General features: G+C 45.6%; 1 protein-coding gene across 8 annotated transcripts in view; it reads right to left on the bottom strand.

The window, feature by feature from the left end:
* Nucleotides 1-16628, bottom strand: part of TBC1D14 (TBC1 domain family member 14) — a 103070-nt gene that overhangs the window by 44143 nt on the left and 42299 nt on the right. For 7 of the 8 annotated variants that reach the window (XM_029234768.1, XM_029234771.1, XM_029234766.1 and 4 more), the window contains one exon: nt 12255-12375. The exons of the other annotated variant lie outside the window; for it this stretch is intronic. In XM_029234768.1, coding sequence (XP_029090601.1) covers nt 12255-12375 — 121 coding nt within the window. The remainder of the gene's footprint in view (nt 1-12254; nt 12376-16628) is intronic. 8 annotated transcript variants of the gene reach the window in all.

The following is a 16628-nucleotide window of genomic DNA, read 5'->3' as shown; positions in this document are numbered from 1 at the left end:
CAGCCAAATAAATACATAGATAAAATAAATCTATTAAAAAAAAAAAAGGTCACTGAAGGAACGACTTCAACCTGGGAGACTGGTTAAGTGAACCATGATACAGCTACACAAAGGCCATTACTTAGTGAGTAAAAATGAGATCATGGAAGAATATTTAATGATATGGGGAAATGTCTCTGTTGTCATAGAGATAAGAAGAAAGTCTACAAAGTGGAATGTTTTGAAATTTTGACTTTCATCCACTTAACAAACCTGTATTAACCATTCACTAAAGCTAGGTACTTACTATTCTGGGCCCTGGAGATAAAGTGAGAACCAAACAAGGTCTGGTCCTAGGTTTCATGGGCTGTGCAGAAAATACCTGAGAGTTCTGTGACAGAGTGACAACGGATGGGGCGACAGTGGGTGGTTCTTCAGACGGGGTGGTCAGGGAAAACTTCTTAGAAGACACCACCTAGGAGGGAGCATCTGAGCTAGGACCCGATGAGTCTCATTCAACCCTAACAATCCCATGAGGTATGTACTGTGCTAGGCTGAGTGACGGCCCCCAAACATGCCCATGTCTTAATCCCTGGGACCTGTGACTGTTACCTTACATGGCACAAGGGACTTTGCAGATGGGATTAACGTTATGGACCTTGAGATGGGGAGATTATCGTCGATTATCTGGGTGAGCCCAAAATAACCACAAGTGTCCTTAAAAGATGGAAGCAGGGACTTCCCTGGTGGAGCAGTGGTTAAGAATCCGCCTGCCAATGCAGGGGACACGGGTTCGAGCCCTGATCTGGGAAGATCCCACATGCCGCGGAGCAACTAAGCCCGTGCACCACAACTACTGAGCCTGTGCTCTAGAGCCCGCGAGCCCCAACTACTGAAGCCCACGCACCTAGAGCCCGTGCTCCGCAACAAGAGAAGCCACCATGACGAGAAGCCTGTGCGCCGCAACGAAGAGCAGCCCCCGCTCGCTGCAACTCAAGGAAGCCCATGAGCAGCAACAATGACCCAACAGAGCCAAAAATAAATAAATAAATTTATTTTTAAAAAAAAATATGGAAGCAGAGGGAGATGTGACTATAGAAGGGGAAGGCAGTGTGTTGATGGGAACAGAAATGTGGCCAAGGAACGCCAGCAGCTTATAGAATCTGGAAAGGAAAGAACAGATTCTCTCCTGGAGCTCCTAAAAAGCCCAGCCCTGCCAACACTTGGATTTTAATCTGGAAGACTCATTTCATACTTCTGACCCCCAAACTATAGGAGAATAAATCTGAATTGTTTTAAGCCACCAAGTTGGTGGTAATTTATTACAGGAGCAACAGGAAACGAATATAGGTACTATCACCATCATCCCCCCTACCCCCCTCTTCTCCCTAGATGCAGCAACTAAGGCTCTGAGTAACTTCCCCAGTTAAGTAAACAGCTGGTCAGATGCAGGGTGGGATTTAAACCCAGGCAGTCTGGCTCCAGGGCCTCTTCCTATCAACTCCCCTGATGCACTGCCTCTGAACTAGGATCCCAAAATAGTGTTCCCTTTGTGGCCCTAAGGCCTTGTTAACTACCAGACACAGGCATAAGATCAAGGAACAAATGCATCACTTACCTATTAATTAGGGATATCACGGAGTTTCCAGCACCAAAGAGAAGACTCCACCCAAAGTGCTTCCACACGCTGACAAGATGTTAAGTAATATTCTGAGTCCAACTTAGACAAGCAACTTAAAGGGGAGTTTAGAGGAAACTTAACTCGAAGGAAAGCAAGGCTAACAGCCTTGCTCTTCTCAAATCTGAGGTTTCTCCAAGTCTACGCAGGCGCTTGCCGATGACGCCTCCTCGGGAAGGCCCGCTGTGCTCCGGGCCCTGCACCACGCACCACAGCCCAAGACAAGCCGGCCGGGCCTGGAAAAGACCCAAGAAGCGTCTCCCCTGCTGATCCAACAGTGTTTAGAGATTATCTAATACTTTAAAATCTCAACCTTCCATCGGGAATTAGATCAATGTGAAAAAAAGCAGTTTTCTTTGGCTGTCAGTATTTTCATATCAACACATTAAATTGCTCGGGGAAGGGCAAAAGTATCTGAAAGCTCCCAAGGGCCACCTCCCCAGGCCTTCCTAGGAAGCTGCCTCGATTCAGCTACTTCCAGGAAACGTGCTTTTCTGGTTCAGCTTATTCAACAGGCCACCCAACTGCAGACACTATCGCCTGAGCCCAGAGTCGGTCAGAAAGTGGATTCAGAACATGGACAGTCGCTTCCGAATAGCCCCGGCCACAGCACCTTCAAGGTCAGTGCAGGGCAGGTCTCCTGAGAACCGATCGTGTACACACCAGAGAGAAGCTGCGCAACTCTCTCACAAACGTATGCATGTGAGTGAAACGTACACAAACGTAATCTGGCTCGGAGAAAGGCCTGGGAGGGTGGGCACTAAACGGTCAGAGACTACAACCAGGAAGGGGCTGTGGAGTCTCGGGTGAAGAGGGCTTTCCCGTTTGATTCTGCCCACCTCCATCCTTTGGGTATTTTACAGGTATTTTTTCATGAACTATTTTTTATAATTTGAAAAAAAAACCAATTTTTAAGCCATTTCAGATGGAATCCAAGACTGATTTTGGCAACTGCGAGTTCCCAAACACACTGAACACGCCTGAGCAACAGCAAAGTTTTTGTTTTTATCCACTCAGAGGAGTAAAGATGTAGCCATGATGTAAGACCAGAACGAGAGAAACCACTGACCTTTACTGAGCTCCCACTGGACACCAACCACTGCTCCAGGAACACCCACACCTCATCCTACTGAACCTTTATGAGCACAGGCAAGATGGGCATTATCTTTGCAGAGGAGGAGACCAAAGGTCAGAGAGGCAAAGTCAAGTCAGCGGCCTAAAGTCACACAGCTGACTATGAGTGACAGAATCAGGACACAGACAAGGGGCTCTGTGATCCCAAAGTTAGAGTCCTTCCCAGGGCCCCTGCCTTCCCAAGCCTGAGACTCCTCTGACCCCAGCACTGTTAGTGGTCCCAGTAAAGATCTGTCCATTTCCTGTTCTCTGAACTCCTGTCTCTTCCTGGGAGCCACAGCGGTAAGACTGAAAGTGTGCTCTGAATGCTGCCCTCTCAGACTGACGGGGAAGTGTCCACATTAGGAAAAACAAGCAAACCTTAAGAAGCACTATGCACTAGAATTTCAGTTTATATTATTAAGGCATCTGAGGTAAGAGAGTTATAACTCCTCAGATCAAGTAACTGTTGCCACGACAACAGTAGGAGACAATCTACCCATAGAATAAAAACAAAGTTCAAATTAAATGACCACGCTGCCATTTCCCTTTCTTCTCTCTCCCCCTTTTCTTTCTCTTCCAGAAAGGCATCATGTAGAAATTTGATACGTAATTAACTTGCTGCCTCTCTAAAATCCAAAATTAATAGCAATTAGACATTTTATGAGGTGATTTCCTGATAGACTCACCCTCACCCGAAAGGTCCTGGTCCTGCACACGTGTGCCATCTACCACCTGGACAAGCCAAACTTTCCAGAACAGGCTCAGCTTTCTACTCTGGATCACCACTCACTGGGTAAAGTTGCCCTCTTTGCCCTACTGCTAGGAAGCTCAGTGTCAAATTTGTAGTGTGCCTCTACGAGCTACATGGGAATTTGTGAGCTGTGGTTTGGGGTATCCATTAGGCTCTTGTTTCGTCTTGTGGTCCTTTGCCCAAATTCCTTAACACTTTTTTGTCTACCATTCTGCATACTTTTTTAAAACTTTTTTTAGAGTAGACATGCACACAAAATAAAATCCACAAGGTATAAAAGGGTAAACAGTGAACTCCTCCCCCAGTTCATTCGCCTCTCCAAAGCAATGCTATTATTATCAGTTTCCTAAGGGGCCTTCCTGATACAGTATCCGCACTTACGAGCATATGCATGTATCTCATGCATACAGAGCACACTAATGGTTATTCAGCTTGCTTTTTTACGGTATGCACTGTATTGCATTTAGGAATTTAACGAATTCCCTACTACCAGGCATTTAGATGGCTTCTGGTCTTTTCTAATCAATCTTTTTTGTAATCTTCCAATCTTTTGCAATCAATGCCCTTATAAAACCATCAGTTTACCTACGCAGTAACTCAGCTGTAAGATAAATTCCTAGAAGTGGAAATGCTGGGTCAAAAGTACCCTAACTGCTTGATTGATTCATTCATTCATGTTAGTTTTATTCTTTAAATTAACATGTAGTTAGCTTTTTGGTGTGTAAGTTCTATGACTATTAAAACACGCTGTCTTATAGACATCACAGTCAAGATACAGGACAGTTCCATCCTCCCCAAAACCTTGTCCATGCTCTCCCTTAGTACCCACTCCTGGCACTGCAGCTTTATCTCTTCAAGCATATCATACAAATGAAATCATACAGCATATACGTAACCTGTTGAGACTGGATTCCTACAGTCAGATAATACCCGTGAGATCTGCCCAAGATTGTTAAAACAATAGATTACACTGATTGATTTTCAAATAATAAACCAGCTTTGCACTCCTGGATAAATGCCACATTTAAATGTATTGCTGAATTCAATTTGCTGGTAACGTGTTGAGGACGCCGTGTGTCTTCATAAGGGATACTGGCCTCCGATGTGCTTCTTTTGTACTGTCCTTGTCTGGTTTTGCTATCAGGGTAATACTGGCTTCATATCATGAGTCAGTCCTTCCTCTTCGAAAATTGGTGTTATTTTTCTTCAAATATGCAGGAGAACTCATCAATGAAACCCCCTCTGGGCTTGGAGATTTCTTTTGCGGGAGGCTTTTAACTAAAATTTCCATTTCATTAATAATTACAGGACAACTTGGGTTATATATTGCATCCTGGGTTAGTTTTGGTGATTTGTGATTTTCAAGGAAAGGGACCATTTCATCTAAGTTATCAAACTTAGGTACATAAGAGTTATTCATAACATTCTCTTATTATCCTTTTAATTTCTTCAGGGTCTATAGTAGTATCTCCTTTTTTCATTCTTCTTACTGATAATTTGGATCTCCTCTCTTTTTGTCAGTTTTGTTAGCATTTGATTTTGTTGATAATTGCCAAGAACCAACTTTTGGTTTCACTGACTATTAATTTTTCTGCTTTCAATTTCAGTGATTTCTGTTCTTATGTGTATTATTTTCTTCCTTGTGCTTGCTTTGGGTTTATTTGCTCCTTTTACAGTTTCTTAAGGTAGAAAATTAGATTGGAGAACTTTATTCTTTTCTAATCTGACTGGTTTAATGCTATAAATTTCCTTCTAAGCACTGCACCCCACAAATTTTGATAGACTGTGTTTCTGTTCAGTTCAAAATATTTTCTCATTTTCCTTGTGACATCGTTATTGTTCCAAAACATATTTAGAAGCATGTTGCTTGTTTAATTTCCAAGTTTGGGGAGATGTTCTTGTTATCTTTCTATCACTGTTTTAGTGTAATTTCATTGTGGTTAGAGAACGTATTTTGTGTAATTTTAATCCTTTCCGATTCAGTTTCTTTTATAACGCAGGTTACGGTCTATCTTGGTGGCCAGCCACGTGTGCTTGAAAAGAATGTGTGTTGTGCTCTTGTTGGAGGGTGGAGCGTTCTCTAAATGTCTGTAGCCTGGCTCGCTGACGGTAGGTTCTTCTATGTCCTGGCTAATTCTGTCAATAGTTCTATCAATTACAAAGGGGGTGCTGACACTTCAGTTGTAACTATGGATTTGTCTACCTGTTTCAGATCTGTTGGGTTTTGTACCATGTATTTTTGCAGGTCTTTTATTAGGTACACACTCATTTAATAGCATTATGTCTTCACTGGTAATTACCTTACCTTATCCCTGGTAATTTTCTTTGCTCTGAAGTCTACTTTTTCTGATACTAATCTTCATTTTGGCTAATGTTTTCATGGTGGTGTTATCTTTTTCCATCCTTTAATTTCAACTGCCTACTTTATATTTGAAGTGAATTTCTTTTCTTTTTTTTTTTTTTTGCGGTACACAGGCCTCTCACTGCTGTGGCCTCTCCCGTTGCGGAGCACAGGCTCCGGACGCGCAGGCTCAGCGGCCATGGCTCAGGGCCCAGCCGCTCCACAGCATGTGGGATCTTCCCGGACCGGGGCACGAACCCGCGTCCCCTGCATCGGCAGGCGGACTCCCAACCACTGTGCCACCAGGGAAGCCCGAAGTGAATTTCTTTTAGACAGCAATCTGTCAGGACTGAGCATTCAGACACACAACTGGTATGCTCACACAATTTACATTAAGGTAAATTATTGGTATCTTTCAATTTGGGCCTACCATCTTATTTGTTTTCTATTTTTCCTTCTTCTATTTCCTCTTTCCTATCTTGATTTCAGTTCTTGGAACTTTTGAGAATTCTATTTTAACATACTGTGTTTCTCACTCTCTCTGTGTGTAGTTTAGTGGTTGATCTGAGATTTACAATGTATATTTTTCATAATCTAATTAGTATCAATATTTTAGCACTTCAAGTGGAATGTAGAAACTTTTCCATCATATCCCCTCCTCCTTCGTGTTTTATTTCTAATACGTATTACATCCACGTGTGCTGAAAACCCCATACAACATTATACTTTTTGCTGAAACCAAACGTATTTAAAAGAACTCATTAAGAGAACAATGGTCTACTGTATTCACGTGGACATTTACCATTTCTGTTCCTCTTCCTTCCTAATGTTTCAAGTTTCCTTCTTGTATAATGTCCCTACTGTCTGGAAAACTTCCTTTAGTAATTTTTTTAGATCTGCTGGCAACAAATTCTCTCAGTTTTCCTTTATCTCATTCCTGAAGGGCATTTTTGCTGGATACAGAATTTGGGGTTGATAGTTCTTTTCTTTCAGCACTTTAAAAATACTGAAATCACTTCCTGCTGGCCTCCATGGTTTCTGATGGGAAAATCACAGTCAGCTTCCTTTTTCTTAATTCGTTAATATCTTATACATCTTTTACACGTGAATATAACCGAGAAGTATTACTAATTTATCTAAAGGAACCCCTTCCCCACTTCCCAATAACGGACCACAAAGCTACAACCACCTCCTGCCAAGGCTACACCAGGAGCACCTCTTTAAGAAGATTTCATCCACACGACCTCACTGGAGCAGAGGCTCAAAATTTCCCAGCAAGTCACTACTTCTCAAACCTTACGGCACATCGGATTCACCCACAGAGCCTAAACAAAAACAAAACACCTGTCAGACTGGAAGCGAGGCATGAGAAAGAGAAGTCAAGAGCAATTCTGAAGTTTCAGGCCTGAAAAAGAAGGCTGAGGCTGCCATTCACTAACATGGGGAAAGCTGCAAAGGGAACAGGTCCGACAGAGTGGAAAAAGAAAATCAGAGTTGGGACTTCCCTGGGGGCGCAGTGGTTAAGAATCCGCCTGCCAATGCAGAGGACACAGGTTCGAGCCCTGGTCAGGGAAGATCCCACATGCCGCGGGGCAGCTAAGCCCGTGCACCACAACTACCGAGTCTGCGCTCTACAGCCCGCAAGCCACAACTACTGAGCCCACGTTCTGCAACTGCTGAAGCCCTCGTGCCTAGAGCCCGTGCTCTGCAACAGGAGAAGCCACCGCAATGAGAAGCCCGCGCACCACAACGAAGAGTAGCCCCTGCTCACCGCAACTAGAGAAAGCCCGTGCGCAGCACCGAAGACCCAACGCAGCCAAAAATAAATAAATAATTTTTTAAAGAAAAAGAAAGAAAGAAAATCAGTGTTTAGCTCGGTGCTTGTTAGCCACGAAATGTCTATCAGACGTCCAGGTGGAGCTGTCCAGTAGGCAGCTGGCTGCCTACGTCTGGAGTTCAGGGGTGAAGGCCTGGCTGGTGGTCGGCGTAGACATGACATTTACAGCCTGAGTCCAGCGGAGATCTCCCAGAGGTGCCCACAGATGAAGAAGCGCTCGAGAGGCACCCTAATGTTCAGAGGGCTGGAAAGCTGAGGGCACCCAGCAAAGGAAACTTAAAAAGGAGGAAGAGTGTGGTGACCTGGAAGCCACAGTTAGAAAGCCTCCCAAGGAGCAGAGAAGTGGACACGGGCTGAGGGAAATAACCATTGGACCTAACACCTGGGGGTCACCTGAAAACCAATCTCAGAGAAATGTGCTCAGTGGTACAGGAGCGTCTCAGGACGGCTGCACTCTACTTTTCCTTCGCAACATTTATCACAGCTACAATTATCTGTAGAGTTATTTGTTCAAATCTTTCTTTCCCCGACCCCTGGTAAGTTCCAGTGAAGGCAGGGCCCGAATAAGTCTTTGCCCTTCATTATAATAACCAGGATTGATCCACACAGTGTCTCAAATTTGTGGAACACGTGAAAGGACCATGGAATCCAAGAAAGAAGGTTCCTCTTCATTCACAAAACAAAGGACTGTACTTCTGAGACAGCATCGCCACCCGCGCCAATCTGGCCAGAGCCCTGGTCCATACACACCCAACGACAGGAGACCGGAAGGCAACTATCTTCAAATACCTTCTCCCCGGCTTTATTCTCAAGAGCTTCCCCAGTCCACCAGCAATGGCCGAAAGTGTACACGGCATACCTGGGCCCTTTATTTAACCCGCTGTGGGCAAAGACGGCTATTTTCCTCCTAATAGCCAGCATTCCCTTCTCACACGGCAGTGGTTCTTAAATTTTGGTGTGCATTAGAACAAATGCCTGGAGCACTGTTAAGACACAACTTGTTGTGCCCCAGCCCCAGAGTTTGTTTCGTGTGTCTGGGGCGAGAGGCCTGAGAACTTGTGTTTCTAACAAATGCCCAGGTGATGATGATGTGAGCTTGGGGACCACAATCTGAGAACCACTGGTTTAGTGTGATTCTCATAGTTATTCTTGGTCATTTTTGCTTCCCCTAGGAAAAATCATAATGCAAGCTGACAGAAAATTACTTGCATTTCAAAATTTTTATGGAATTTGAAAAGTTAACTGAAAGTATCAATAACATTGCATCATTTCCTTAAAAATGGCAACCAAAATAGAAGGCCCAAACCAAGAGAATGTGGCCCAGTTACAGTGAAGTCAGCTGTGCCCCCGAGCACCCTGGGCAAACCACATACAGCACCCAGTCCACTTAATGGACCAATTTATTAACAAGAAGTCATGACCGCCACACCCGAGTACTAACTCTGGGCCACACACTGTGCTAAACATTGGGCAAAAATACTTCCCATACATTATCTGTTAATTTATAAATTAACAGGCCCATTCTGCAGATGAGGAACCAGAGAAGTCACTGGCCCAAGGTCATACGGACAAGAAGGGGGGACGCCGGAAATCAAACCCGAGCCTTCAAGTCCAAAGATCTTGGCTGGTGTTCGTACCTGAACCCTCGGCTCACCACGGGCTCCTTGAGACATGTACACCCATCCGCTTTTGTGTCTCCAGTGCCCAGTACAAGACCTGGCCCCAAAATGGCGCAAGGTTTGCTGAACAAGCAAACTAAGGGATCTATGGAGGGCACAGGCTCACCCTCTCACACTGTGGTCCATTTCCCAGTCACGGGAAATGAACAATGATACCAGCAGACACTTTCTAGCGCTTGGGACACTCGTAACTGCTTGCAGCACGTGATGTGTAGTCACTCATTTAATCCTCACCACCTCGGAGGCAGGTACTATTATTCTCCTAACGTTAGAGAGCAGGAAAATGAGGCTCAGAAGGGTTAAGGAACTTGCCCAAAGTCACACAGCCAAAGTGTAGCAGAGCTGGGATCCAAACGCAATACGCCTGACTCCAGAGTCCATGCTTTTAAATCACTACATGATGCTACCTCTCTCACGTATAAAAAACTTCCAAAGAGAAAGGGAAAGGGAATTAGAGTTTACTAAATAGCTCAGTTATGCTTTAGCTCTAACTAGAGTTATTGTCACCATTCGGGATCACAAGTCTGGACACTCGGACCCCAGTGATGGGCTCTCTAAAGTGGGGAGGGGAGGCCATGTGAGCCGACACCTGTGACAGCAGCCAGCTCGAGCCTGGTGCCCAGGAGTTCCTCCCAGGGGCAGGTCCCCGGCTCTGGATCCCTCTCAGGCCTTGCCAGCTCGGGGGAGGAGGGGACAGGGTGACAAATGAGAGGGCCAGAGACACAAAGCATGAGCAAACAGGACAGAGGCAGGATTGTATGACGCATGCAGGTACGATTACATCCTTTATTATTGATGGTTAGAGCCAGATGGCCCTCTTCTTTGCAGTACTGTGTTACTACATAATTAGCTGACCTAGTCACTTCAGTTCACAAAAATCCTTTAAGTCCAAGAACATAATCCATGTTCACCTTAAAAAAAACGGTACAACACAGATAACAAAGAAATTCAAACATGATGCAAGTGACATTAAGAGCCATGGGAAAATCTATTTAGCATAATGGTTACTTTTTTGAGAACCGTAGATTTCTTTAAGAATTTTATAACAGCTTAGCTACTGAGTTTCCTAAGAAATGTATAGCTTAGCTCTGCATACAAACACATCATATTTTAATTGTATGCTATTTTAACAAGCCTACACAATAAGTGATTCAAATTCAAACTCTAACAGTCTATAAAAATGAATTCCAACACTGATTTACTTTGTGAGTTTCCTAGGTCCAGACAACTGCTATAAGGAACACTACACAACATTCAAAACATCTTTAATTTGACGAGGCATAAAAAATGAAATATGTGCAAAGCCAGCTTGCTGTCCAAGCCAGAGCCCCAGCACGTGCTCACACACTGCAGCCCTGGACCTCACATGTTTATACTCAGAGGGCCGCAATACTCTGCAGCCCCACTGCCACCACTGCACTGAGCCAGACCCCACTGTTTCCCACCTGGACTAGTCCAAGAGCCACACTCTCACCAGGGGGACCTCCTCACTCCCTACATGAGTAAAACCCTTCAGGGGCTCCCCAGAGCCTCCAGGTTAGAGACAGGTTCCGCATGCATCACATCCCACCCCACAGGCCCCATGGACAGCCCCTCTCACTGCTCCCTGGGTTCACGCTGCACGAGCCACCCAGCACCTGCCCCTCCCTTCCTGCAGGGGCACAGCAGCTGCGAGGGCCCTGGCGCCCAAATGCCTGGGGCTGAACTCCAGCTCCGCCGCTTACTAGCCGCACAAGTCACTCAGCCTGGTCTCAGGGCTTCTTTGGTAAAATGAAGACAGTAACAGTGCCTTCTTCATAAGGTTGTTGCGAGTTTTAAATGAACTAGAAACCCACGTGCTGGCTCATTTATTGCCAGGACATAGTAATCACTCAGTACACGATCCCCATTACTATTAATTCTCTGTCACACCGTTAAACTCAGACTTCCGTGCCGCGTCGCCCATCAGGCCCGGCCTCCCTGCCCACGCACCTGTGCTGCTCCCTGCGACACCCGCACTGGAATCACTCCCTCACCAGAGGGGTGCTCTGGAGCCTGGGTGCAGTGCCATCTCATAACTCCAGTGCTGGCACTTAGAAGTGTTTGTTGAACAACTGTCCGTGAATACAAAACTGAGGTTGGGGGGTAAGGCTGCTGCGGGGCAGTGTCACAGCACCGGGCAAGCACCGCACTGTTAGAATGGCTGGGACTCAGGGCCAAGCAGAAGATGCAAGTGGTAACAATCAGGGCTGCCGAGGCCGCTGACACCCCCGGCCTGGCTGAGTCTGTGCTTGAGCCCCCCTCCCTGTAAAGATGAGCGCATGCCTCCAGCAGCTAGCATCACTCCCTCCATGGGGAGTGAAGTAGCCCAGTGGTGGTGAGATTCCACACGCCTGGCCTGGCCCTGAACCCCATCTTCTCCCCCCAAGACATGTGGGCAGCGTCGGCCCGCGAGGGGAAGAGGTCATACTGCAGCCTGGGTAACAGTGGCCCTAGGTTTCCTGGTCCAAGGAAGCACTGGAAGGATTAAGTCCTTCCCAAGAAACCCCTGGGATCAGAGAGGGAGAATTCTTTAACATCAAACACAATTAATAAAAATTAGATAGTAAACACATTTGCAACTCTTATTGAAAAAAAACTGATTAAATTTCATCAAGTTATAAATATCTAAAGCCCAGCTCTGTCAACTGAACTTTCCTATGTGTGCATACGAGCTATAAGAAGTGGAAAAGGTTAAAGTCATCCACATTCTGAAGACAGACTTAGATTTTAGGTACTTAGCATGCAAGTGAAAGCAAAGCTTTCCAGTCTCAAAGCCTCCGTAATGGTCCTTCCTGCACGGTTCACAAATGCATGCTGTGCCGCACATTGCTGTGTTTTTGTATCGCGTATACCTTTTGTATTTTCTTTGACTCTTTCTGAGCATTCTCTCGGAGTGGTACTTTTCCAAATAACTTCCATCCCAAGTCATTTTGTTTGTCAAGTCTTGCATTTTGTTTTCTAGCAAGCAAATTCCTATAGGAAGAAAATAAAAGGGTTAGGGAATTGTTGGGTATTTACGGAAACACTAGGACAGCCAGATCACTCTCTAATGAAAACAAGTAGACTTTCCTTTGAGAGAACAATGTGATGAACCACAAACTTTAATTCTGCAGACTTGATTTTCATGTCGACAAAGAATTATGAAGCAGGTGAAAAGACCTTGAACCACAGCAAGCTTTTTGTTATTCACCAATAGCATGTACAAGTTCTATCATTTAGAGTAAGGCAATGTATTATAGCGTAACAAAGCATATCCAAAAAAGTGAGCTTTGAAGTCAGACCAAACTGAATTGAAACCCTGGCTCAATCACTCACTAGCTGTGTGACTCTGACCGGTATATTAACCTCTCTGAGGCTCAGTTTCCTTATGTCTAACAAGGGTCACTATATGAATTAAAATTACAGGTACATGATCAGTGCTCAAAGGATAACAGCTGTTGTAGTACTTAAACCTCTAACTTAGTTTAAATTATCTATAAGGTAAATTTATACTATCTATTTATAAAGAGTCTCCATGTATCATAAAAAGAAAGCCACTCATGAGATAATCACAAGGTCTTCTCTCCCAACAACATGTAAACAAACCCAGATAACATAAATAAATCCCAAATGGTACTACAAAATAAACTATGTTTTGGAATGCATTGTATTGGTGCATTCATTAAAAACAAATGGGTTTCTAGGGCTCACTGGAAAGTATAAGATGAGCATGAAGCATCTTGCGTGCTAGAAAGAAGGTGCTCAAAGAAATATGGGGACAAGTTTCACGAAAACAGTACCCAGCTTGAAAAGGGCTCTCACTAGCTAAATCCGGAACCATGTAATCATCAAAATAAATAATGGGATTATAACCCATCAAATGAAAAAGAAATCCATGAGCCCAAGTGGATATGGATACAAATACACAAACAGAGGAGGAAGGAAAACTCTTAGAATGTCCCCCTAGTAAGCAGAGAAAGATTGATGGGGTTAGGAATTAATCAATGGATGCTGAAACTAGTAGGTGAAAGCTGGATGAAGAAAAGGAATTTTACATAGTTTGAAAGCACCTCCCACAAATTACTTGTAATGACAAAGGCAAAAATAGTTAACTTTACAGTTGAGAAACCTCATCAGCCAAGTGATCAAAGCTGGCATCCCCAATGTCAGGATGGACAGACAGCACACATCACCTGCTCTGATGCTGAGAACGACGCACCATGTCAATGGCAGTTACCAAAAATGCATCACCTGAATATAACCATGAGGAAATGCAGACACACCCAAACTGAGGGACAGCCTATGAAATAATGAATCTGACTCTAAAAATGCCAGTGTCACACGTGGACAAAAAAATAGTGCCTGTCATTTTGGCAAACAAAGAATGTTGCAGCCATCCAGCCATCAGCCACTGCAGCCATCTCAACGGTGCGCCCTGAGGGGATTCTGGATGGAGAAAAACTGGGATACTGGCCCTAGATAGTGAAGATGCATACCAAAGGAATAATTTCAATCCGCCCAGACTCTTACATCTTCCCATACAATCGTTAACTTGAGAGGTCTGTTTTTTTGTGATTAGCAGTAATCTTTTGATGTTCAACTGCATGGTTTTTTGTTTTTGCTTTTTTCAGCAAAAACTCCTATATATCCTGGCTCCTTGCTTATCTCTTTGGAACAGTCCCTCAGAGCTATCTGCGAGGCTACCTTCCTGGGCTATAGACCTCAGAAAGGCCACCAAATAAAACATAATTCTCAACTTTTAGGCTGTGCTTTTTTTTTCAGTCGACAAAGAAAGGCTAAAGAATTGTTCCAGATTAAAAGGAGGCTAAAGAGACCTGACAATTAAATGCAGTAGGTGGATCCTGTACCACATCCTGGACCACGGGCCAAGACAGGTATAAAGAAGACTACTGGGACAATGGACGCAATTTGAACATAGAGTATAGAGGAGAACAGCATTGGGTTAATATTAAATTTCCTGATCTTGATAACTGTACTACAGTTACGGAAGAGGATGCCTTTGTTCTTAGGAAACATACTGACATACTTAGGGGTAAACGGGCATGATACCTCCAAATGATTCTTCTAATGCTTCCTCAAAATTCTTACACACTTGGGCTTCCCTGGTGGCGCAGTGGTTGAGAGCCCGCCTGCCGATGCAGGGGACACGGGTTCATGCCCCGGTCCGGGAGGATCCCACATGCCGCGGAGCGGCTGGGCCCGTGAGCCATGGCCGCTGAGCCTGCGCGTCCGGAGCCTGTGCTCCACAACGGGAGAGACCACAGCAGTGAGAGGACCGCGTACCGCAAAAAAAAAAAAAAATTCTTATACAATTACATAAAATAGATACCACACTCACAGAATGAATAAAACAATGGAGTAAAATGTAAATGGCTAGTGAATTTGGGTAAAGGACATAAGGGAGTTCCTTGTATTTTTCTTGCAAAGTCTCAGTAAATTTGAAATTATATAAAAGAAAGTTATTATACAAAAACTTTCAAACAAGGTTTCTTTGTATTCTTCCTTGTTTTTCTGTTGTGGTTATAATAGAACCTATTTCAGAAATGGTTTCATACCCCAAGGCAATTTCTATTTACATTAGTAAGAAATGAAGTTTGAGGTGTCTCCAGGCCCAACCTGTTTAACATCTAAGATTCAGCCAGCCGTGAAAGATTTAACGCAATTAAAACCAAGCTAAAACCTCAGCCACCCAGAAAGGTTCTAAGAATTTGGGCATCCAGAGCCTGCATCCACTAACGGCTAACATTTTGTTAAAGAGGAGTTGCCTCTGAGGAAGGGAACTGGGTGCAAGGGACAAAAGGTGAGGAAACCAAACGCACCCAGAAAGGGGAGGGGCCAGGAATGAGAGGTAGGCCTCCCAAAGGACCCTGACCTTACTCTGGAGGGACGTGAGTTGCTGAGGGTCTAGAGGGGTAACAATAGAGAACCGCTCAGAAGGGACTGGGTACGGGGAAACTCAAAAGAAGCCTGGGCTTTGTGATCTGGGAGGCTGGGTGTAAACGGTGGTGCTATTCGCTGAGACCGACCAGCAGGAGGTGAACCAAGGGGAACAGAAACCTTGGTTTCTCTGCCCACTGCTAAGGCTACATAAGTTCACACCAATGTAGTGCAGATAAAGTTTATCAAAAATCAAAGTTGTGGGACTCCCCTGGCGGTCCAGTGGTTAAGACTCCACGCTTCCAGTGCGGGGGGCGCAGGTTCGATCCCTGGTCGGGGAACTAAGATCCCACATGCCGCATGGCGAGGCCAAAAAATCAGAGTTGCAGAATTATTTTTAGCGTAAGAGCTTAAGCTATACATAATAGGCCATGACTTTTGAAAGGTCTGTAAAAGGTATCTTTGGATGTATTACTTTTTGTGAAGTTGCAGTCACCACACGTACCAGGAGCTCTGAGCACAAAGGAATCCCTCCCCAGCTTCAGCTGCTGTGCCATCTGCAACCCTGGTGCAGGCACGGGGAGTGGGGAAGCCCACCAGAAAACGGTTCCGGCCCCCAGCTCCCCTTCCAGGTCGAGGGTCATGGGGAGCCTGGCATGGAGCTGGCTGCTGGGCCCAGGAGCCAGGTGGCTCCAAGGACCCGCCTCTGCCCATCACACGACCCAACCCCACTCCGGGGGCCAGGTGCAGTGCCAGAACACGGGCGGCGGGGCGAGCCGTCCCTTTGGCACCTGTGCTGCCTTCCTGACTGGGTCTCAGAGGAGCCCTCAGGGACGCCCGCAAGTGCGGAGGCTCCTCCCCAGTCCAGGAGGGCCCAGAGGGAAGATGCGTCTGTGGATCCCTCGGAAGGCCCCCGCGTGAGCTGTGTAACCACAGCGTCGGCCCAAGCCGGGCCCTCAGATGCCTAAGAGCGCTCTCGTGCTCCTGGGGAAGGCAGTGGTCACAGCCGCTGTCCCTGACACTTCACCAGGTGGCAGAACACGGGGGCTGTGTGACTGAAGCAAGTCCTCTTACTGAACATGGGTTACTCTGCAAAGCCTTCCCTGTCTGCCTGCCACCAGCCCAGCCCCCAGGCCTGGGCTCCCACACCAGCTGTTTCTAGAGCCCTCACCAAGTTATTCTGTGTTTGTTGGAGGTACTCTGTCTGCTCCCCTCTCCACACACCTTTCCCCTGGGGTGGGGTGGCCCAGGCGGCAGGGCAGAGTCATCTCTGCATCCCCAGCGCTCTATCCAGCATGTGTCTGCTGGCAAATGGAGCAGCCAGCATAGATGTCTGCAGGGGACGCGAG

Source organism: Monodon monoceros, unplaced genomic scaffold (assembly GCF_005190385.1).
Source record: "Monodon monoceros isolate NGI ecotype Baffin Bay Population unplaced genomic scaffold, NGI_Narwhal_1 Super_Scaffold_20, whole genome shotgun sequence".
NCBI classification, from domain to species: Eukaryota; Metazoa; Chordata; class Mammalia; order Artiodactyla; family Monodontidae; genus Monodon; species Monodon monoceros.
The sequence above is the reverse complement of the archived record's forward strand: the minus strand, read 5'-3'. Positions and strand labels throughout refer to the sequence as shown.